The sequence below is a fragment of the Anomaloglossus baeobatrachus genome, chromosome 3 (genome assembly GCF_048569485.1).
Source record: "Anomaloglossus baeobatrachus isolate aAnoBae1 chromosome 3, aAnoBae1.hap1, whole genome shotgun sequence".
NCBI classification, from domain to species: domain Eukaryota; kingdom Metazoa; phylum Chordata; class Amphibia; order Anura; family Aromobatidae; genus Anomaloglossus; species Anomaloglossus baeobatrachus.
Window position 1 is genome coordinate 491,945,440 of NC_134355.1, and position 23,560 is coordinate 491,968,999.

General features: G+C 46.3%; 1 protein-coding gene across 1 annotated transcript in view; it reads left to right on the plus strand.

Annotated features, from left to right (window-relative positions):
* The window catches only part of WDR49 (WD repeat domain 49), a 306,857-nt gene that overhangs the window by 268,384 nt on the left and 14,913 nt on the right, over nt 1–23,560 (plus strand). Inside the window, exons 13-15 of the mRNA XM_075338561.1 lie at nt 3,250–3,437; nt 18,383–18,580; nt 19,025–19,185. Of these exons, the coding sequence (XP_075194676.1) occupies nt 3,250–3,437; nt 18,383–18,580; nt 19,025–19,185 (547 nt within the window). The remainder of the gene's footprint in view (nt 1–3,249; nt 3,438–18,382; nt 18,581–19,024; nt 19,186–23,560) is intronic.

The window sequence follows — 23,560 nt, forward strand, 5'->3', positions numbered from 1 at the left end:
AAATCAAATATGGTCAAGGCCGTACAACTACGTTCCCCTTTTCATTCGGCGTGACCCCCGGGTCTGGAGGATCCCTCGAGCCACACAGCAGATCCGGATCCGAGCAGCGCCGACTGCTGGCATGGGGGCGGCACACCCCGAAACTAGGCATCACGAACAGGATTCAAACCCATCCACCTACCTGGTGGAAGTGCGCCTTGAATTCGACAGTCAGCGGTGATCCGTTGAAAAATGTTCAGAAGTCGCCATTTTTGCCGCCATTCTTAGGTGCGAAAAACTACAGCCCAATGTCTTCTCCCCCGAGAAAGGGCGCAAAGCTGAAGCCCCTCCCCCTGGGAACACGGCCGGAAGGAAACAACACCCTGAGGCCGAAAACGAAACTAACCTGCCGTACATAGGGAATCCGGCTGGGCCCAGCCCCCATGCAGGTGGAAGCAGAGTATGCAGGAAGTGCTCCGTATTGGGAATGGCAGCGGCGCCAGCTGAACAAAGAAATAGCGGCCCGGGAAAAGAGAAAGGCGGAGGTACTGTCCCGGACATATACTGAAAAGGATCATCTCCGGAATGCCACCTTCTGGGTGCGTGGCCCAACATACCAAGGCCAGGTCTGGCACTTCAATGCCCAGAGAGGCTGGGGCTTCATCTACGAGCCGGCCCTGGAGGCCGAGATCTTTGTGTCCCGGAGGGATGTGGCCCCTCATCTAACAGTTGGCCACCGAGACCTGGAGCCCGGAGAATTGGTCTCGTATACCCGGCATTGCGGAGAGAGGGGGTGGTATGCCTTGGATGTCAAGAGATGGGTGAGCGATGGAAAAAAATTCTACCTCCGCCCCTCTCCGCCACTTGTCAGCACAGAGGATGAAAGTTAGGTAGCGAAACCCCGGCTACCCCAAGTGTGAGTCCCCGTTGGGACTGTTAACCCTTTAAAGTTCCCGTTTAAAAGTTTTAAAAATGGACCATGGCCGTGAACTGGCAGGCCAACCCAAAAACTATTGGGCCTTATAAATAGTCCCTGACCAACCTTCTCACCCTGCTGCAGTCTCTGGAGAGGCTGATTGGAAGAAGGGCCTGCGGTAGAGTCAGTCGAGGCCCAGTCACCACCAAAACCGGTGACTACCCTCCGGGTCAGGGGTCCCCTGGACGTGGGGCTCTTGAAAAAGACTGCCGGGTAAGGAACTTTTTACCCGGCCCGTAAGGACAATACCCGGACCTGTCCTGGACTTGGGCAAGGGGTGCACACCATTGCTTAGCGGTGGCACCAGGGGGCAGGTTGTTTTGGGTGGGGAAGTTGAGAAGGACCCGGTCTGTCCCGTCCCTTTTTTGCGTTTGGTGTAACGTTTAAGAAAAGTGCCTCCTGTAAGGGAAGAAAAACAAAATGTACCACTGTTATTATACTTGTAAATGTTATTTTTCTCTTTTCTGTCCCTGTTAAATAAATGTTGGTGGTCGGACAGCCCGCGGACGGTCTGTGTTAAACCAAGGGGGAATGTGACGCCCTGGCAAAACCAGGTAGTCATACAGTAGGCCCCCGCATAACACCACCTCTCACCTAGGTCACATACAGCCGACCTGAAACCCTAGTCACCCCCCTCAGAGCAAGACAGGCACACCAGTGAGCAGGACCAGGTGGTTAGGGAACACCCACCTAGGGGTCTAGACAGCCCGGGGCAGGAAAACAGTCAGTCTAAGGTCAGCTTTGCACGTTGCGACATCGCACGTGCGATGTTGGTGGGGTCAAATCGAAAGTGACGCACATCCGGCGTCACTTTCGACATCGTACTGTGTAAATGCTAGATGATACAATGAACAATTGCAAAAACGTCGTTATCGTATCATCGTTGCATTCACCGAAATTTCCATAATGCCGGTGCCGCGACAGGTTCGATGTTGTTCCTCGTTCCTGCGGCAGCACACATCGCTGTGTGTGAAGCCGCAGGAGCGAGGAACATCTCCTTACCTGCCGCCGGCGGCTATGCGGAAGGACGGAGGTGGGCGGGATGTTTACATCCTGCTCATCTTCGCCCCTCCGCTGCTATTGGCCGCCTGTCGTGTGACGTCGCTCTGATGCCGCACGACCCGCCCCCTTAGGAAGGAGGCGGGTCGCCGGCCAGAGCGACGGTCGCAGGGCAGGTGAGTGCATGTGAAGCTGGCGTAGCGATAATTTTCGCTACGCCAGCTATCACACGATATCGTACCTGCGACGGGGGCGGGGACTATCGCGTGCGACATCGCAGCATCGGCTTGCGATGTCGCAATGTGCAAAGCCCGCCTAAGACAGATGAAGTTGTAGTTCAAGCTGAGAGGACCACAGACAACCACCCACAGATAGGGATAAGGCAATCGCCAGGGCCCATAGATCCCACGGGTCAGCGTCAGCGGGCATGGCTCCTCAGGCACCCAGAAAGCCGGGAGCGGACTCCAGTGTTCCACACCAGAAAGTCCAAACACACAACCACAACCAGTGCAGAGGAAGAGATGGCGACCACCAGCCTGGGTGGGGGACCAGAGTACAACCGGCCGCGGCGGCCGACCACCAGCACTTTGGTTTACCAAAAGACTTGTGTGATTCATTTGCTTGTGAGTAACCAAACATCCCCTCCTACGTCCGGACGCGCAGGCCCCTGCCATCGCCATACCCTGCACAGAGACACTGGGCCCCGGCGCAACCATCTCTACCCACGGAGGGGTTAACATCCGGCTGCCATTATATCTCCCCCGGGAATCCCACAACAGCAGCGGCGGTGTCCCACTTCACCACACACTGTGGGTGGCGTCACAAATCAAATATGGTCAAGGCCGTACAACTACTTCCCCCTTTTCATTCGGCGTGTCCGCGTGACCCCAGGGTCCGGAGGATCCCTTGAGCCACGCAGCGGGTCCGGATCCGAGCAGCGCCATCTGATTTTAAAGATTTACATTTTAAAATGTACTTGATCAAATAGAGTTTTCTGGATTAATAATGCCAATGTATCAAAAAAATCATATGCTACACATATGATCATATGGCATCTGAATTTTTTTTAGCACCCATAAATTTGAAACTGCGAATCTCATCCTAGACTCAGAAGACAATTGTTTGAAAAAACTTGCATTTGAACAGGCCTATTGCATTCCATTGGTCAAGTAAGGGCTCATTCTGTTGAGCGTATAATACGGACCTGTGCTCTGTGAGTAAGAATCAGAACACACAATTCTGTAATTCTTGAGCTGAGTTTATATATTGCATTAATATTATTTCTTTCATTACAGGATGTGCCAACCTGGTGTCTTGTGGTGGATCCGGCTTTGTTAGATTTTGGAACATATTTAGAAACCAGTTAATGGGAGAGTTTCAAGCTCATGAAGGTGCAAGCTTCATAGTTATGACCATTGACCAAGCAAACGATAACCTTATTACAGGAGATATTGACGGATGGATAAAAGTTTGGGACATAAAGGTAAACACCTTTTCTAGACACTGAATTGTTTCCCAATGGTTAGGTGTAGGAATGGCTAAAAGTGTTTGTGTCTTTGAATAAAGCGTATGTAGAGATGCAGTTATCTTTGCTCAACTGGGTATAGAGAGGACTTTGTGGAAACTTGTTAACACTTTCTGGTAATAGACACAAAAGCTTTCAATCTTTTCTCCCGGGACTTGAACAATCAGAACACAGTAATACCTGGACCTTTTCAGTTTTCTTAAAATTTGGCTGTTGAAGCCAGAACAATAAAAAAAAACAGACTAAGAGTCCATTATATCTACTAAGGTCTCGTGCAGAAGACTGTATATTCGATTCAAGAGCCATCCATCAAAAAATTGATTGGTTGTACTCAGACCAATGTTATTCAATGAAGCAGTGCACGTCCAATGTTTTTCTTAGACCAGGGGTCTCAAACTCGGCTGGGTGTATGGGCAAATTCTTTGTTTAAATATAATAAAAAAAAATTTGATGGTAAAAAAGTCATGCCTTATTTTGAGGTGTTTGGGTTTTTTTACATTTTATCCCTTTCTTGTAACTAATAGTGTTATAATTAGCACTATATAGAAATTTTGGCCAATATCTTTTAGAAATGTTCCCCATCTTGTTGTAATGTGCCCATCCTTGTCCCCTTGTAGTATTGTGCCCCATCCTAGTCCCCATCCTACAGTAATGTGCTCATCCTTGTCCCCATCCTATAGTAATGTGCCCCATCCTCGTCCTCATCTTATCGTAATGTGCACATCCTGTAGTAATGTGTTCATCTTTGTCACCATCCTATAGTAATGTCCCAAATCTATAGTAATGTGCTCATCCTGTAGTAATCTGTCCATCCTTGTCCCCATCTTATAGTAATGTTCCCCCTCCTTGTCCCCTTGTAGCCATCTCCCTATCCTGTAGTGCTGTCCCCATAATATAGTTGTCCCATTTTATAGTAATGTGCCCATCCTACAGTAATATCCCCATCCTGTAGTAATGTGCCAACCTTGTCTCCATCCTATAGTATTGTCCCCATCCTATAGTAATGTCCCCATCCTATAGTAATGTGCCCACCTTGTCCTCATCCTATAGTAATGTCCCCAGCCTTGTCCCCATCCTGTAGTATTGTCACCATCCCATAGTAAGGTGCCCACCTTGTCCCCATCCTATAGTAATGTCCCTATCCAATAGAATTGTGCCCATCCTTGTAATATCCCTATCCTTTAGTAATGTCCCCAGCCTTGTCCCCATCCTATAGTAATGTGGTGGTTGTGGTGGTGGCTGAAAGGGGGCAGTGGAGCTATAACTTACCGATCACTCTCCTCAGCTTCCACAGACGCCGGAGTGAATCTGAGGTGAGCGGTCTCAGGCCCCAGATCCATGGTGATTAGAGAGATTGGTCACAAGGCCGATCTCTCCAATTAGAGCTGGGGGCTGTTGAAACAGAGGTCACACAGCTCCAGCCAATGATCAGTGCTATAGCTATATTCCATCCTACAGATCTATTCACTTTCCTTTTTAAGGATACCTCTTTAATATATTCTATCATACTAAAGGAGATCTTCTTAATCCGTTCTTGATATATATTGTTAATATGACTTGCAATAGGGTTGTCCCTTTTGTGTCGAATATCACCCAAATGCTCACCCACTCATTGCTGTAGTTCTTTGGGGGTTTTACCTGTATAATCAAGGAGGCAAGTACAGGTTGCCCTATAAGCCACGCTAGATGTCTGCCAATTGATATCAATGATATCCTGTGTTTCGTACAATTACATGCACTTTATTACGGGGGTTTTGTGGTGTGATTTTAATCATATTAAATAAATATTGGTTTTATAGGGAATTATATGTTACATATATAAATTGTCTAAATAGCTGAAAGGATTTTTTAACCATTTGATAGGACAATCAAGGACTTATGTTTCCTTGTATTTTTCATAATGCAAGGAAATGTTCTTGAAATCCTTAACAAACAGGACATTTTGGGGGAATAAGGCACTTTCAGATTGTGTTGTGGCTTATTTGGTGCATTTAGTTTCACATCACGTCTCTTGTAATCTTGTACAACCTATTGTACTAAATTTCTTTAATCTCTTCTGTAATGTGCTTGGGGTCTGAAGGGTGATGAAGCGTTTGTTAGATTGACTGATGTTTTATTTTCTAATGTTGGCTGACCTTGTAAGTCAGTGAAATGTTCTGGGAAAACAGAAAAAAAAAAAAACGCCATGATGTACATGTTCTTTCTGTAGCTCTTTCCAGGCCTTTGTTTAGCTCACAAGCTTCTGCACAGTGGGGGATATTTAGGAAAACTGGTACAAAGGTGAAATAGAGTTATCTGAAACCACCAATCAACCACTTTGACCAGACTTTCAATTTGCTAGTTAGATTACTTTTGGTAGTTTTGGTTACATTTACTAAAAAAAGATAATAAACCACATATTAAAAAAAAACACAATTATAAGTGGGTATAAAGTACACCCTTATTGTTAAGGTGTGGGGTATGTGCCACGCCGGCCTAGGGGGGGATAAGATATAAAAGTCCCCCTTGTATATTAAATTATGACAGAATTATGAAGCTGGTCGTGTGCTTTAACCAAGGACTTATGATGATGAGTATTATGATGCACCCTTTCTGCAAAATATACAGGATATAGCACAAACCTCATAACTAGCACAGAGAGTCCACAACAATTAGAAACACAGCAGAAGCCCTCCAAAAACAGTTGTCTCACTAACATCTCAGTAGAAAAACCCAAGTCCCAAAATATTTACTGCTTTTTATGTTACATACTTACATAGATTCAAAAAAAGACTTGGGTCCATCAAGTTCAAGTTTTCTCCGGCAAATATTGCAACCCTGATGCTAGACAAGGATCCAGGCGGCTGCATTCAGATGAGGGGAATCAAATGGTGTAGGTGGCAGGTCATCTCTTGGGAATCTGGTTTATAGGTAGAGGTCAAACTGCTCCAGGATTATCTCACCTCCTTTCAAAGTGACCTGGTGGGCTTTCAGGGCTCTATATGTCTCTTTCTGTGTCCCCTAGTTTAGGACACCCTTTGCTCACAGTCTCTATATTACACAGAGATTTTCACTAACCCAACTGTCATGGTAGCATCAGGTCCTGTTCAGATTTCTGATTCCAGCACTCTGTCTGAGACATTCTCTGGTGTCTGAGAGCAATGCAGGCAGGCTAGGGTGTCAACCTGCTGTATGCTGATTCTTAGGCAAGCTAGCAAGAGTGAATCTCTGCTAGTTTGCTCTCTTTAATCACCTGGTGTGAGAGAGCCTATCACATTTGCTACCTGTATATATATACTGGCTGGGTCCTTCATTCTATGCCTGCTATAGCTTGTCTTAGCTGGTCTAGTGTGGTGCCCCAGACTTTATGGGGATTCTAGTTCTTGTTGCTTTGAGCGGTTGTGGAGTTTACCCCAGGTGTCTCTTGTAGTTTCCTTCTCGCTCTTGTTTCCCTCCTAAAACTCTTATTGTTCTATCCTGTGTGTGTGTGTGTGTGTGTGTGTGCAGTGTCAGAGTTTTGGTTTTCCCTTGTCTGTCTACATCTGCGTTTAACATCATACTCCTGCCTTGTCCTTCCCTGGTCAGCAGGAGGGAAATCAGACTAGGTCTGGTCAGGAGCAGGAACAGGAAGGAGACTCCGGTTTCTCCACCATTAGGAATATCCCTAAGATTAGGGATAGCATAGGGACCCCTAGTGTGAGGGACAGCATAGGAGTCCTTATCCATCATTATCCAACAAGTCACTTCTTGACACTCTATTCCTCTGGGTCATGTGATTCTTCTTTCTCCTGCCATCATTACAATGTCCTTGTCTTCATTTAGCTCAGATAATCAGTCTTTACTTCTGCAATGTCTCCTCCTCTAGGTTGTAGAGAGAAACAAGAACTTTTGGAAATTGTAGTCCAGGGCACCTTAGGATATGTTCCCATGATCAGGATCAGTTGAGTTTTTGACGCTGCAGAATTTCTCCGCAGCTTAGTTTACTTGCGTTTTTGTGTCTGTTTTGACTCTGCGTTTTTATTGCATTTTTGATGCTGCGTTTTTGTCTTTATTTGGTGTGTCATCCTTTGAATAAAACTTTTTTTAAAAATAACGTCCTGATACTAACATCATTAGGAGTAGATTACATGTGGTTTTGGTGTGTTTCCACTGCGTAAATGCACCAAAAAGACACGTGGGTCTTTTACTTGCTGTTTTTCCTCACCTAATGCAAATCTATGGGGAAAATCCACAGAGAAAACTAAGCGTTCCCTTAAGAAAAACTGGCATGCTGCAGCTTTAGAAAGCACACCGCAGGTCAGTGTACACAACATTAAAAAAAGTACAATGGACATGAGATTTCTATTAATCCGATCCACTTTGCTTGTGCTGTAAAATGCTGTGTTTTGGACGCAGCAAAAATATGCAGTGTTAAAGCTTGACTAACACCAATCATGGGACCTTACCCTTAGGAAAAAAAGCACCTGCTGTTTTAAGTCCTTGTTTGGCTCATCAGCAGCATCCACTGCACACAATGTTCACCATTCTACAATTACATACATGTAGTAAATAGTGATGAGCGAGTACTAAAAAGCTCGGGTGCTCGAAGCTCGGGCCGAGCCTCCCAAGATACTCGTGTACTCGGCCCGAGCAACGAGCCCAATGTTATCCTATGGGAGACCCGAGTATTTTTGTGAAATGACCCCCCGGCAGCATGGAGAAACCCTAAAAATGTCACAAAAGTCTCAGAAGAGTGCTCAAATGACATGGCAACAGCATGGGGAAGACCCCTTGAAGCATTTATCACTGAAAAGTCACAGCTGTGAACAATTTTGTCCGCGTTTTACGCCATTTTTACGGACTCACCAGAAAACCTTCCAAAATGACCCCAAAATGATTTTTCATGGCGGAAATGTTAAGGGCACATACCCAATAGTGAGATAGAGCTGGTGTATGTTACTTTTTGAGATTAATACATGAAAGATTTTACGTGAAAACATTGTGTGGCACTCCGATGTCCCTGAGAAGAGACGTACATGAAGGCCTCTTGAGTCTAATGTGCCCATTTTGAGGAAGTGAGTCTTTGTAGTATTTTCCTTTGCCAGGGCAGTCCAAAATTGTGAGGTTCACCAATGCCCCTGCATACAGACGTGCATGAGGGCCTGTAAACCTGAAGTGCCCATTGTAAGGAAGTGGGTCTATTGTAGTATAGCCCTTAGGCAGGGCAGCCAAAAATTGGGAGGCTCCACATTGTCCCTGGATAGAGACGTGCATGATGGCCTGTAAACCTGAAGTGCCCATTGTAAGGAAGTGGGTCTATTGTAGTATAGCCCTTAGGCAGGGCAGCCAAAAATTGGGAGGCTCCACGTTGTCCCTGGATAGAGACGTGCATGAGGGCCTGTAAACCTGAAGTGCCCATTGGAAGGAAGTGGGTCTATTGTAGTATAGCCCTTAGGCAGGGCAGCCAAAAATTGGGAGGCTCCACGTTGTCCCTGGATAGAGACGTGCATGATGGCCTGTAAACCTGAAGTGCCCATTGTAAGGAAGTGGGTCTATTGTAGTATAGACCTTAGGCAGGGCAGCCAAAAATTGGGAGGCTCCACGTTGTCCCTGGATAGAGACGTGCATGAGGGCCTGTAAACCTGAAGTGCCCATTGTAAGGAAGTGGGTCTATTGTAGTATAGCCCTTAGGCAGGGCAGCCAAAAATTGGGAGGCTCCACGTTGTCCCTGGATAGAGACGTGCATGAGGGCCTGTAAACCTGAAGTGCCCATTGTAAGGAAGTGGGTCTATTGTAGTATAGCCCTTAGGCAGGGCAGCCAAAAATTGGGAGGCTCCACATTGTCCCTGGATAGAGACATGCATGAGGGCCTGTAAACCTGAAGTGCCCATTGGAAGGAAGTGGGTCTATTGTAGTATAGCCCTTAGGCAGGGCAGCCAAAAATTGGGAGGCTCCACGTTGTCCCTGGATAGAGACCTGTTAGGTTCTTAGTGCCTCCGTGCTTGCATTTAAAAACCGCACGTGTGTGCCTGTTGGTGGCAGCTTTCCGCTGCATTTGTGTGAGTTTTGCAAAAACTTGGATATAACGCACAAGTCTAGTGAATACACATCAGCACAGCATTGCAAAATGCGCAAGGGCGTTGTCAACGAACAAGGAAGTGGACGTGATGGTGGTGCAGGCAGAGACCGAGGTTGTGTGCAAGCTCTAATTTCGCCACAACAAAGGGCCACATCTAGTCGCTCGCACGTCCTGTCCCAAATTCTTGGGGACCGCTGCAGTACACCGCTCTTGAACCAAGACCAGTGTCAACAGGTTGTTAGTTGGATAGCGGATAATGCTTCCAGTCAGATTGGCACCACCACAAACACTCTGTCTTCCACACGGTCAAGTGTCAGTAGCCGTGATACTGCACCGCGCACATTTCAGAACCTGATCCTCCTTCCTACCACCAGGCCAAGTACACGTCCACGGACATTACTGATCCCACACTTGGACACTCGGAAGAGCTGTTCGTTCACGTTTCCATTCACAAATTCTGGCCTCTCGCCAGCTCCTGTTGAAGTGGGCCATGACGAGATTGTATGTACAGATGCCCAAATATTTGAGCAGCCACGTTCTCACGAAGTTGGCAACGTGTCTCAACAAGGGGTGGACGATGATGAGACACAATTGTCAGGAAGTCAGGAGGAGGAGCAGGGTGCGGAAGAGGAAGACGACGTGGTGGATGATCCAGTAACTGACCCAACCTGGCAGGAGGATATGCAGAGCGAGGACAGCAGTGCACAGGGGGAGGGAGGCGTAGCATCCCAACAGGCAGTAAGAAGCAGAGTGGTGGCCCCAGGCAGACGTCAGGCAACTGTTCCCCGGAACAACACGACACAAGGTGCCTGTACAAATGTTAGGTCTTCCCGAGTCTGGCTGTAATACTATTGTATGTATTGAGGATTTCGATTGCGTTAGGGCAATGATAACCAGAGACGAGTTCTTGGTGCAAGACGTTTATAATATGCAACCAGCAAATATGTACATAAACGGAACAAAAACACAGTAGAACATAAATACAGGAAATACCTTCCAGGGACGGAGCGAAAGGGAATTCCCGGGACCGCGCACCGGACTCCCCCAGGGAGACCACCAAGAGCGAACCCCTATACAGGGACTGTCTGGCAATCACCCCAGAAGCCCTAAATGCGCAGCAGCCGGGACACAAAAGGGCAATAGGTAAGTCCAAAAATGTCCGTACGTGATGTGAGTCCAGAGTGGTATTAAACGGAAGGAACCGGGCAGAAGTGCCGACCAAAGACGGCAAACGGAGTCCGGGCACAGCTAGATGATACCAGATGAAGTCCAGAGTCGGTGTCGGTTGTTTTCCAAGAGGATCCGAATAACAATCAGGAACCAAAAGCTGCAGGGCAGGAGCACACAGGAAGCAGTATACTCAGGCACTGGACTAAGCTTTAGGGGCGGCTTTTAAACAGATGGACAGGAAGTAGGGCAACAGAACAGAAAACTCCATGTTAACAAAGGGCAAGCTCTTTCAAAAGAAAACTGGAAAACCCGGAACTCTGACACTGGCAGTTTTTTAAGTTGGCTCCAGATGATTCTAAAAAGGCCATTTGCAACACCTGCCATGCCAGCATCAGCAGGGGTACCAAAACTAGCAGCCTGACCACCACCAGCATGATCAGGCACATGTCAGCCAAGCACCCGACTTTGTGGGAAGTACAACAGAGTCCAGGAGCAGTGCTTGCTGATGTCACTGCTACGTCTTCGCTGGTTGTGCATGCGAGCCAATCCCCTGTCCATGCTGCCTGCGAACAAGCCTCCTCCACTCCTGCAACTGCAGTTGCCTACGCAGAAAGAACACCATCATCAAGCACGTCCTTGTCCCAGCGCAGCGTTCAGTTATCCATTCAGCAAACCTTTGAACGCAGGCGCAAATACACTGCCAACACCCCACATGCCACAGTTCTAAATGCTAACATTTCGCGACTGCTTGCGCTGGAAATGTTGCCTTTTAGGCTGGTTGAGACAGAAGCATTCCGCGACCTGATGGTGGCAGCTGTCCCACGTTACTCGGTCCACAGCCGCCACTATTTCTCCCGGTGTGCCGTCCCCGCATTGCATAACCACGTGTCACAAAACATCACACGTGCCCTGAACAACGCTGTTTCAGCCAAAGTCCACCTAACCACAGACACGTGGACAAGTGCATGTGGGCAAGGCCGCTACATCTCGTTGACGTCACACTGGGTTAATATTGTGCAAGCTGGGACCCAGTCTGAGCGAGGGACGGAACACGTCCTTCACACACCAAGTTTTGCAGGCCCTACCTCAGTCAGGGTTTCACACACACTCTACAGCTCCGGAATGTCATGGTCCTCAGCCTCCTCCTCCTCCTGCGCATCCTGATCCACTTTACCCTCCACACCAGTCCCAAGCTGGAAGTGTCGCGGGCGGAGGAGGGGACGGTGCGCTCTCCCACTGCTCGGGTCCGGCTGACGCTGCTCTACGGCTGCTGCTGCTCGTTGGCTCGAGCGATGGCCGGATCCCGGGGACTCGAGCGGCGCTACTCGCCCGTGAGTGAAAAGGGGTGGTTTGGGTTTTGGGGATATTGTCCGTGACGCCACCCACGGTTGTGGTGATTGTGTGGACACCACCACTGCTCTGGACGGGGATCCCGGGAGCCTGTGACAGGGAGCAGCTTTGTTGTTATTTCTCCCCTCCGTGGGTAGGGGGGTTGGTTGTCCCGGGGCCTGGTGATGGGGTAGAGATGGATGACAGGCGGGTTGCGGGGCCTGATGAGGTGCAGGGTCGCAGGGGCAGCGCTGTGCCGCATGGCACGGAGGTACTCACTCAGCCCAATGATGATGACACAGTTCACGGTAAAACAAGTGGCTGGATGGACGGGTCACTCGGACGGCTGCGGTTGTTCCTCCCTGCAGGTTAGTGATGACTGTCTCTCCCTGCACCTAAGTTAAGTGTTGGTAGTGATGGTTTCCCAACGGTAACCCGCTCCCCGACCTGGATATGGGCCGGAGGAGCCCCTTTTGCCCACAGGCGCTGGCCCTGGGAGACGGTTGCCCTTGGCGGTGGCGGTGTCTCCCCTTCACGGTTGGACGGTTGCCTTCTATCTGGACTTGGCTGTTTGGAAACCCTGAGGTCCCCTTCACTAACGGATTTGGCAAATTCACGGCGACACCAAGCCTTGCCGGGATCCGAAAGTCCTCTGCCAATGGTGCTGGCTTCTCTTTATATACCGGTCCGGTACGGCCGGGTCACCACCCGTCCACGGTCCTTACGGCAGACTCCAATCGGCCTCCACTGCAGACGGTCACCACATCCTGCCAACCTTGCTGTCCTGTCCGGGCCACACACCCGGACCAACTTCAGGCTCTTTGCTGTCACTTTTCTCCTCTCTACTACTTTCCTCCTTCCACTTCCTTAGCTTAACTCTCACTGCCTGTGTTTTCCCTCCTCCTCGGTGGGTGGAGACCAACCGCCTGGCTCCACACCCTGGTGTGGACAACAGCCCCTGGGGAAGGCAACAAGGATTTTGTGTTTTGACTATGATATGCCTGCAGGGAGTGTGGGGTGTTTAAGTGTTGTGCTTTGTGGCCCCTGGCTTGTCCAGGGCGACACAGAAGCACTGCAGCACTGCCTCGGCGAAGCGGCAACAGGCAGTGCTGAAGCTAATCTGCATAGGTGACAACAAACCCCACAATGCAGAAGAGGTGTGGACAGCTCTGAAACAGAAGGCAGATCACTGGCTCACAACTCTGAACCTAAAGCCAGGAAAGGTCGTGTGTGACAATGGCCGGAACCTGGTGGCGGCTTTGAGGCGAGGCCAGCTGACACATGTTCCATGCGTGGCCCATGTGCTCAACCTCGTGGTTCAGCGGTTTCTAAAGTCATACTCAGAGCTGTCTGATCTGCTGGTAAAAGTTCGCCGCCTGTCTGCACATTTTCGAAAGTCACCTACTGCTTCAGCCGGCCTTGCCGGCTTAAGACGCCGTTTGCATCTTCCGGCACACAGACTGGTGTGTGATGTCCCCACGTGTTGGAATTCAACTCTGCACAAGTTGGTCAGGATATGTGAGCAGAAGAGGGCAGTTGTTGAGTACCTGCATCACCTAAGCCGTCGGGAAATGGGTCAAACTCCACACATAACACCTGAGGAGTGGAGATGGATGTCCGACCTATGCACCATCCGCCAAAACTTTGAGGACTCCACCAAGATGGTGAGCGGCGATGACGACATTATTAGCGTCACCATACCGCTTCTCTGCCTTCTAAAATGGTCTCTGCTCAAAAAACAACCATGATGCATTGCAGGCGGAGCGCGATGAGTTTGAGCAAGAAACAGTAGTGGGTGTGGGTGATAACACACAGCCCAGCCTCGTCTCATCACAACGTGCAGTGGAGGACTATGACGAGGAGGAGGATGAAGACATGGAGCAACTCTCTGGCCAAATTGAGGATATGACATGCAGTCATATCCTCGGTTCAGCGTGGCTGGCCAGAGGACAGGGTAGATGATGAGGAGGAGGAGGAGGAGGACAGCATGTTCAGTCATCGTGTTGGTCAGGATACTGAAGTGATGGCTGTTAAGAGTCTGGCACACATGGCTGACTTTATGGTAAGCTGCCTGTCTCGTGACCCTCGCGTTAAGAACATCTTGGCCGACAATCATTACTGGTTGGTAACACTGTTAGACCCACGCTAAAAGGAGAACTTTATGTCTCTTATTCCCGAGGCGGAGAGGTCAGGCAAAATGCAGCAGTTCCAGAAGGCCATAGTCACGGAAGTAGGCAAAGCATTCCCCTCACAAAACGCTAGCGGCATAGGTCAGGAATCAGTGGACAACCAAGGCGTACAGCCGAGAGGGGCACAAGTCCAATCCGCCAGAGGTAGGGGAACAGTCTTTAAGATGTGGGACAGTTTTCTCAGCCCCTCACATACCACAGCCCCTGAGGTGAGGGGTAGTGCCACAAGAAATCCTAAGTTTGGCCAGATGCTCAAGGAGTACCTTGCAGATCAAACAACTGTACTCCGACATTCCTCTGTGCCTTACAATTAATGTGTATCCAAGCTGGACACGTGGCATGAATTGGCTCTTAGTCTCTACGCCTTGGAAGTCCTGGCCTTCCCTGCTGCTAGCGTTTTGTCAGAGCGTGTTTTTAGTGCCGCAGGTGGAATCATTACAGATAAACGCACCCGCCTGTCAACTGTAAATGCTGACAGGCTGACTCTGATCAAGATGAACAAGGGTTGGATTTGGCCAGACTTCACCACACACCAACAGCAAATGACAGCGGAATTTAAAGTTTGTAACGGGAATTTGCCATGTACCTCCACTCACCCATGGTAACACACTTCTGGACTTTGGCTAATCGCTGGACTGCTCCTCCTTCTCCTCATGCGCCATCATGGTGACCGTTACAATAGTTAAGCCGTTGTTTCAGGTATACCCCCAGTGGTAAATTTTTTCGTCCATTCTTTCTGAATGGGCATTACAACGACAGGAGACCCGCTCCTTTGCAATGGGAACAATGTTTTGAGGCCCTCATGCACATCTCTATCCAGGGACAATGTGGAGCCTCCAAATTTTTGGCTGCCCTGCCTAAGGGCTATACTACAATAGACCCACTTCCTTACAATGGGCACTTCATGTTTACAGGCCATCATGCACGTCTCTATCCAGGGACAATATGGAGCCTGACGCTGCCACCGACAGACACACACGTGCTGTTTTTAAATGCAAGCACGGACGCAATAAGAACCTAACTGGTTTTTAGGAGCGACAATTACTGAGAAGTCTGACACTATCAGACACTGCTGACTGACGTGTATTATACACTAGACTTGTGCGTTATATAATAGTTTGTGCAAAACGCGCACCTGTACGCTGCCACCGACAGACACACACGTGCTGTTTTTAAATGCAAGCACGGACGCAATAAGAACCTAACTGGTTTTTAGGAGCGACAATTACTGAGAAGTCTGACACTATCAGACACTGCTGACTGACGTGTATTATACACTAGACTTGTGCGTTATATAATAGTTTGTGCAAAAAACGCGCACCTGTACGCTGCCACCGACAGACACACACGTGCTGTTTTTAAATGCAAGCACGGACGCAATAAGAACCTAACTGGTTTTTAGGAGCGACAATTACTGAGAAGTCTGACACTATCAGACACTGCTGACTGACGTGTATTATACACTAGACTTGTGCGTTATATAATAGTTTGTGCAAAACGCGCACCTGTACGCTGCCACCGACAGACACACACGTGCTGTTTTTAAATGCAAGCACGGACGCAATAAGAACCTAACTGGTTTTTAGGAGCGACAATTACTGAGAAGTCTGACACTATCAGACACTGCTGACTGACGTGTATTATACACTAGACTTGTGCGTTATATAATAGTTTGTGCAAAACGCGCACCTGTACGCTGCCACCGACAGACACACACGTGCTGTTTTTAAATGCAAGCACGGACGCAATAAGAACCTAACTGGTTTTTAGGAGCGACAATTACTGAGAAGTCTGACACTATCAGACACTGTTGACTGACGTGTATTATACACTAGACTTGTGCGTTATATAATAGTTTGTGCAAAACGCGCACCTGTACGCTGCCACCGACAGACACACACGTGCTGTTTTTAAATGCAAGCACGGACGCAATAAGAACCTAACTGGTTTTTAGGAGCGACAATTACTGAGAAGTCTGACACTATCAGACACTGCTGACTGACGTGTATTATACACTAGACTTGTGCGTTATATAATAGTTTGTGCAAAACGCGCACCTGTACGCTGCCACCGACAGACACACACGTGCTGTTTTTAAATGCAAGCACGGACGCAATAAGAACCTAACTGGTTTTTAGGAGCGACAATTACTGAGAGGTCTGACACTATCTGGACTGTTTTAGACTGTTACCTCACGGAGAGCACAGCTGGATCCGTCTACTCCGGCGGCCCCCTTTTGTCTGTTTAAGTTCTATTTAAGCTTATGTCGCTTGTCCCCAAGTGGTTTTCTGAGTAGTCCTTATTGTCTTACTTCTTGCCATGTGGTTCCATCTGCCATGTAATTTTGGTGTTTTTGACACTTTGTTTATTTTTGGTTATTAATAACTTGGTGATGTGGAACAAACTTTCTTATTTTTTATTTTTTATTTTCTCCCATGGCAATCCTTGGCCCTTGTCTTGTACACATGTACATCCTGTCTCCGGAGATACGTGTCCCTCGGAACAGGTGGTCTTGTGGTGACGGGACCAAGGATGCGATGTGGTGTCTCACGGTCCTCTCTGGGTTCGGTCTCCCTGATTGGGATTGGTGGTGCATGACTGTGGGGTGACACGTCCCCACTAGCCATGTGGGGCCTTCCCACCAGGTATGAAAACTCGAAGGACCGGTATGAGGGTTTATACATTGTGCCGAAGCTTAGGGAGATGAGGGCTATTTCTCTCTTCCCTTCATTCCTAGTACTCATAAGGAGCATTCTTGATCATTGTATTACCATCTTCTAATAGCAGCATCTCTTTCTGCCTAGTTTAGTCTTCTAATGTGACACGGACAACTTTGATGGGGATGTGCGCTCTATTTATGCATTTGCATCAGTTGGGGATAGAGAGGTGGGTCTGTGGGATGGACGTGTGTATAATGGTCATGTGATGATCATTTTCTTCTGTTTTCTCCCCTATTGATATGATCCCCACATGCCCGTACACGGACCGCCTCTCCTCTCTCTCCATTTCTAGTACTCATAATGTGCATTTTCTGATCATTACATTACCATTTTCTAAATAGCAGCACTTTTCTTTGCCCAGTTTGGCTACCCAATGTGGCACGGACTACCTTGATAGGGATGCGCGCCCTATCCTAGTATTTGTACTAGTCGGGGACGGAGAGGCGGGTCCGTGGGATAGCACATATCTACAATGGTCACATGATGATTTTTTCTTTGCCTACTCCCTTACTGTTATGACCCCCATATGTCCGTACATGGATCGCTATTGGACGATCCGTGCGTCATTCTTCTAATGATAGGGCGGTTCTAACTCCCGGATTTATGACGACTTCCTGCCTCACCACAATACACTTATTGCGTCCCTAGTTACCGACGCCTACAGCGGACACGTGAGATCTCCCCGTCCCCTTTCTATGACGACTTCCGGCCACGATCCGGGACAGCGTCTGTAGTTACCATATACCAGCATACATTGCGGTCATTGGACCCATGCTGACGACTTCCTGTTGTTTTCATCAGGAAGTACGTCCTTGTAACGATACATGCTAGGGTCGGATTCTTGCTGTATCCTGCTTTTAATTACTGGCGTTTGGACCAGGATTAGGCTGGATATGCCACGGACCTGTAGATTATATGCACTCGGATTCACTTTGAGACACAATGGACAGAATCCAGAATCTGGATGTGAGAAAAGCTGATCAACAGCTCAACCTCATTGCCTAACATTGGTCAGAGTGCAATGCGAGAATTTCTCGCATTGCAGTCGTCCGATTTTCACACTCGTGTGAGCGTACCCTAATGAGAAGTCTCTCACAATCCAGATTCATTAAAAAGCAGCTGCTGAATTTCCTGCCTCTGCTTTTATACAGGCTATGATAGTCCTATGTAATCGGTAGTGATATACCATGTGATGAAGGTTATTTGGGGATTGTGTGAGCCTTTTCAAGCTGATGAAATCTTCTGCTTTGTGTAAATTGTCTTGAGGCATTTGTTTTGCAATTAGTGCAAAATCAATTTCAAACTGTTCGAATTCGCCGAGTGCAACAAATCTCATAAATGTTGACACTAATTTGGTTCCCATTGAATTGGTTCTGTTCTCTCTACTTTCTATATAATTTCCTAAAAGAGTATGTGACACTTTGTGTGTATTCAGTGTGCATATTTCTTGTAATGCAGGAGTACTGTTTGGATTACAGTGAACAGAAGACTGTGGAACCGCCACCATTAGTCACATCATTCCAGCCACACAGTGACTGCATCACACACCTTGAGACCTGCACACATGACCACTGTCTCCTCATCATCTCCGCATCTGCAGATTGCTGCCTTTGTGTCAGCGATGTTTTTGGGAATCCAGTTGGGATATTTGGACAGGTAAATGCTTATATAGGAAATGTAAAAAATTCCTGGTACACTGCTTTGACATATGGTTCAAAGTTTACAATATTTGCATTAGTAAAGCAGAAAGATCACTTAAGCATATTATCAGTATGCAATTTATACGTTTGCTGATATTGTAAAATAGGATGGCCAATGATATTTATGATTCTGGAATATTATACATAGCAATAATTATTCAGCAGTTGTGCTCACACGATGCTCTGAGTAAGGTGCAAGTCATTCTCCATCTTTTTAATCACTTTAGCCATCTCTAGCTACTAGGACACATTCATGTCACTGATGTATGCAAGTAGGAAACTCTGTTAGTGACTGACCCTTCCTCTTGAAGAATTGGTAGTGAGCCTCCTGACAATTTAATCAATGCAAACATGATAAAGGTTTCCTTAATTTAATTTATACATGTCTTCTGTTGTTTAGGAAGAGCACTGGAGAATTGAGAAACAGCCTCTGATACCTGAAGGTGATAATGAGTTAGACAGTGTACAGGAAACAGCTTCTCCCCATAATGAAACAGTACAACCATCCGACAGTCATAGTTTACAGTTCCCCACTGACCACAAAGAGGAGTTGCCCTTTAAGTAAGTGACAACTAGTTTTACCTAGTCAATGTATTGTCTGTCTTTTTTTTTTACATATATATACAGTACAGACCAAAAGTTTGGACACACCTCATTCAAAGAGTTTTCTTTATTTTCAGGACTCTGAAAACTGTAGATTCACATTGAAGGCATCAAAACTATGAATTAAAACATGTGGAATGAAATACTTAAAGTGTGAAACAACTGAAAATATGTCTTATTTTCTAGGTTCTTCAAAGTAGCCACCTATTGCTTTGATTACTGCTTTGCACACTCTTGCCATTCTCTTGATGAGCTTCAAGAGGTAGTCACCAGAAATGGTTTTCCAACAGTTTTGATGGAGTTCCCAGAGATGCTTTGCACTTGTTGGCCCTTTTGCCTTCACTCTGCGGTCCAGCTCACCCCAAACCATCTCGATTGGGTTCAGGTCTGGTGATTGTGGAGACCAGGTCATCTGGCATAGCACCCCATCACTCTCCTTCTTAGACAAATAGCCCTTACAAAGCCTGGAGATGAGTTTGGGGTCATTGTCCTGTTGAAAAATAAATGATGGTCCAACTAAACACAAACCGGATGGAATAGCACGCCGCTGCAAGATGCTGTGGTAGGCATGCTGCTTCTGTATGCCTTCAATTTTGAATAAATCCCCAACAGTGTCACCAGCAAAGCACCCCCACACCATCACACCTCCTCCTCCATGCTTCATGGTGGGAACCAGCCATGTAGAGTCCATCTGTTCACCTTTTCTACAAAGACATGGTGGTTGGATCCAAAGATCTCAAATTTGGACTCATCAGATCAAAGCACAGATTTCCACTCTTCTAATGTCCATTCCTTGTGTTCTTTAGCCCAAACAAGTCTCTTCTGCTTGTTGTCTGTCCTTAGCAGTGGTTTCCTAGCAGCTATTTTACCATGAAGGCCTGCTGCACAAAGTCTCCTCTTAACAGTTGTTCTAGAGATGAGGAGGTGTGTCCAAACCTTTGGTCTGTACTATATATATATATATATATATATTTGTTTTTGTATTTTGTCTTTATTTTGTTTTACGCTTTTTTTCACTTCAAACTGATTGAATCCTAAGACGAAGACAGGTAGAGCATTTTCTTTTATGCCACTTCTCCATTCACTATCTATTCCATTTTTTGCCAAAAAAAATCTAAAAAAAAACTAACAAACTCTACAATGGGTCATCAGAGCCTATATACGAAGTAGAATGCCAATGAGCCGGTAGGCCTTCACTCGGATGACCTTCGCGCCTGTGCCTGTCAGTCAAGTCATGTTCCTTGTTTTTATCATTTATTAATGTTATATATGTAAGTCCCTCTGTATTGTTATTCCATATGAAGAACACAGAGACTACATGGTTCAGTAAAACACAGTGTTATACATGATGCACTCTCAATATCACCTTGCTGCTATACTGGCAATACAGAACATGTATTATATTATAATTATACATTGCTTATATAGCGCCATCATATTCTGCAGCACATGACAGAGATTATCATGACTGTCCCCATTGGGGATCACAATCTAAACTTATTATCTGTATGTCCCTGGAGTGTGAGAGGAAACCAGAGCAATTCTCCAAACACGGGGAGAACATACAAACTCTTTGCAGATGTTGTCCTTGGTGGGATTTGTACCCAAGACTGTGTGCTAACCACTGAGCCCCCGTGCCGCCCACATAAGGAAACACTAGTTTTCCGGAAGTGTAAAAAAAAAAATAATGCCACATTTACTTAAGACTAACATCTTTACGCCGATGTCAATAAAATTCACTGGAATAAACTGTTACATTTATTTCAATCTAAAAGCCTCATACTAAATGAGGCTTTTGAGAAGCTGAAGTCCAGGACCTGAGAAGCTGAAGTCCAGGACCTCCAAGGTGGTGTTTTCAGAAATACTACCGGTGCCACGAGCGTCACTAGAAAGACAGCGGGAGCTTAGGGAGATAAATATGTGGCTTAGAAATTGGTGCAGGAAGGAAGGGTTCGGGTTCATGGAGAACTGGGCCAACTTCTCAGTCGGCTACAGGCTCTACGGTAGGGACGGGCTGCACCTCAATGGGGAAGGTGCAGCTGTGCTGGGGGAGAAAATGGTCAGACGGATGGAGGAGCTTTTAAACTAGGATCGGGGGGGAGGGAGGGTAGTGGAGCAAATAAGGGGATAGATAGAGCAGATAGAGACAGGGAGATGTTAGGGGTCAATGAAGGATTAGGGGGGGATGGGACATACAAGGAACATAGGGAGGCTAGGAGTAATAAAGGTGTTAATAGGATTAAATGTCTACTGGTAAATGCAAGAAGTCTTGCAAACAAAATGAATTAATTAGAGACTCTTATGTCAACCATGGATTATGATGTGGTGGGCATTACGGAAACCTGGCTGGATGAAAGCCATGACTGGGTGACAAACATACAGGGTTATAGTACATTTAGGAAGGACAGCAAAGGCCAAAAAGGTGGTGGGGTGTGTATATTTATTAAATCTAACCTAAAACCTGTGTTGTATGATGACATTGAGGGGAACAGCAACAATGTAGAGTCAGTATGGGTAAATGTACATGGGGAGGGGAATAATGGAAAAATGCTAATTGGAGTTTGCTATAAGCCTCCTAACATACCTGAACAAATAGAGGGTGAAATGCTGGAACAAATTGAAAAGGCAGCTAATAATAATAATCGGGTTCTTATTATGGGGGATTTCAACTATCCAGACATACAGTGGGACATAGAATCTTCTGGTTCTGCTAAAAGCTGTAAGTTCTTATCTACCATTCAAGACCATTTCCTCTCTCAGATGGTAGGTGAACCGACCAGGGGAGATAATTTGCTAGATCTGGTCCTGTCAAATAGACCGGATACAATTTCAGATCTACAGGTCCGGGAGCACTTGGGCACCAGCGATCATAATATGGTAAGCTTCAACATAATATTCAATAGAACATTTCAAAGGGGGAATGCTAAAACCTGGAATTTTAGGAAAGCAAATTTCAACAAATTAAGGGAAGAGCTTAAATGTGTAGATTGGGACAAAGTCATGGTAACTGGGGATACCGAACATAAATGGGGTAAGTTTAAGGATATACTACTAGAGTCCTGTAAAAAACGTATACCCTCTGGTAATAAAATGTCCAGGAATAAAAAGAAACCACTATGGATAAATAAGACTGTACAAAGTATAATAAAACAAAAACAAAGGGCATTTAAAATCTTAAAGGCTGAGAATACAGAAATAGCATTGCAGGAGTATAAAGATATCAATAGGAAATGTAAAAAAGAAATCAAACAAGCAAAATTAGCTACTGAAACAAAAATCGCCAATGACATTAAAATAAATCCCAAAATCTTTTATAAATACATTAATGCCAAAAGGAAAACAAAGGATAGTATCGGCCCCTTAAAATATAATAACAAGTTAGTTATAGAGGACAAACAAAAGACTGAGATATTAAATAGGCATTTCTCATCTGTATTCACCAAGGAACTGACTGTACCAGGGATCATTCAACAAGTGAAAAATCAAAGTCCACCACCCGATATAATTAATTTAACACAAGATGAAGTACGTCTGAGTAAATTAAACATTGACAAATCCCCAGGGCCAGATGCTATTCATCCACGAATATTGAGGGAATTGAGCTCCGTAATCGACAGACCGCTGTATCTCATCTTTTTAGACTCACTTGTAACAGGGTTGGTGCCTCAGGATTGGAGGATTGCTGATGTGGTACCGATATTTAAGAAAGGTAAGAGGGTAGATCCAGGCAACTACCGTCCAGTAAGCCTGACATCAGTAGTATGCAAAGTTTTTGAGGGCATTTTAAGGGATGACATGCAAAAATATATTGCAGAAAATAATATGATAACTGACAAACAGCATGGATTCATGAAAGATAAGTCGTGTCTAACCAACCTGTTGAGGTTCTATGAGGGGGTAAGTTCAAACCTGGATATTGGTAATGCAGCTGATGTGATTTATTTGGACTTTGCAAAGGCATTTGATACTGTACCACATAATAGCCTTATACTAAAGCTCCAGAAGCAAGGACTAGGGGACACAATATGCAACTGGGTAAGGAATTGGCTAAAAGATAGGAAACAAAGAGTAGTCATAAATGGTACATTCTCTAAATGGGCTATAGTCAGCAGTGGGGTGCCGCAGGGATCTGTGCTTGGACCGATTCTTTTTACTCTCTTTATTAATGACCTTGTGGATGGGATTGATAGTACAGTGTCAGTCTTTGCCGATGACACCAAACTATGTAGGATATTAAAAACTGACCTGGATAGTACAATATTACAAAAAGATCTGGATAAGATGTCAGAATGGGCAGATACTTGGCAAATGAGATTTATTGTTGATAAATGTA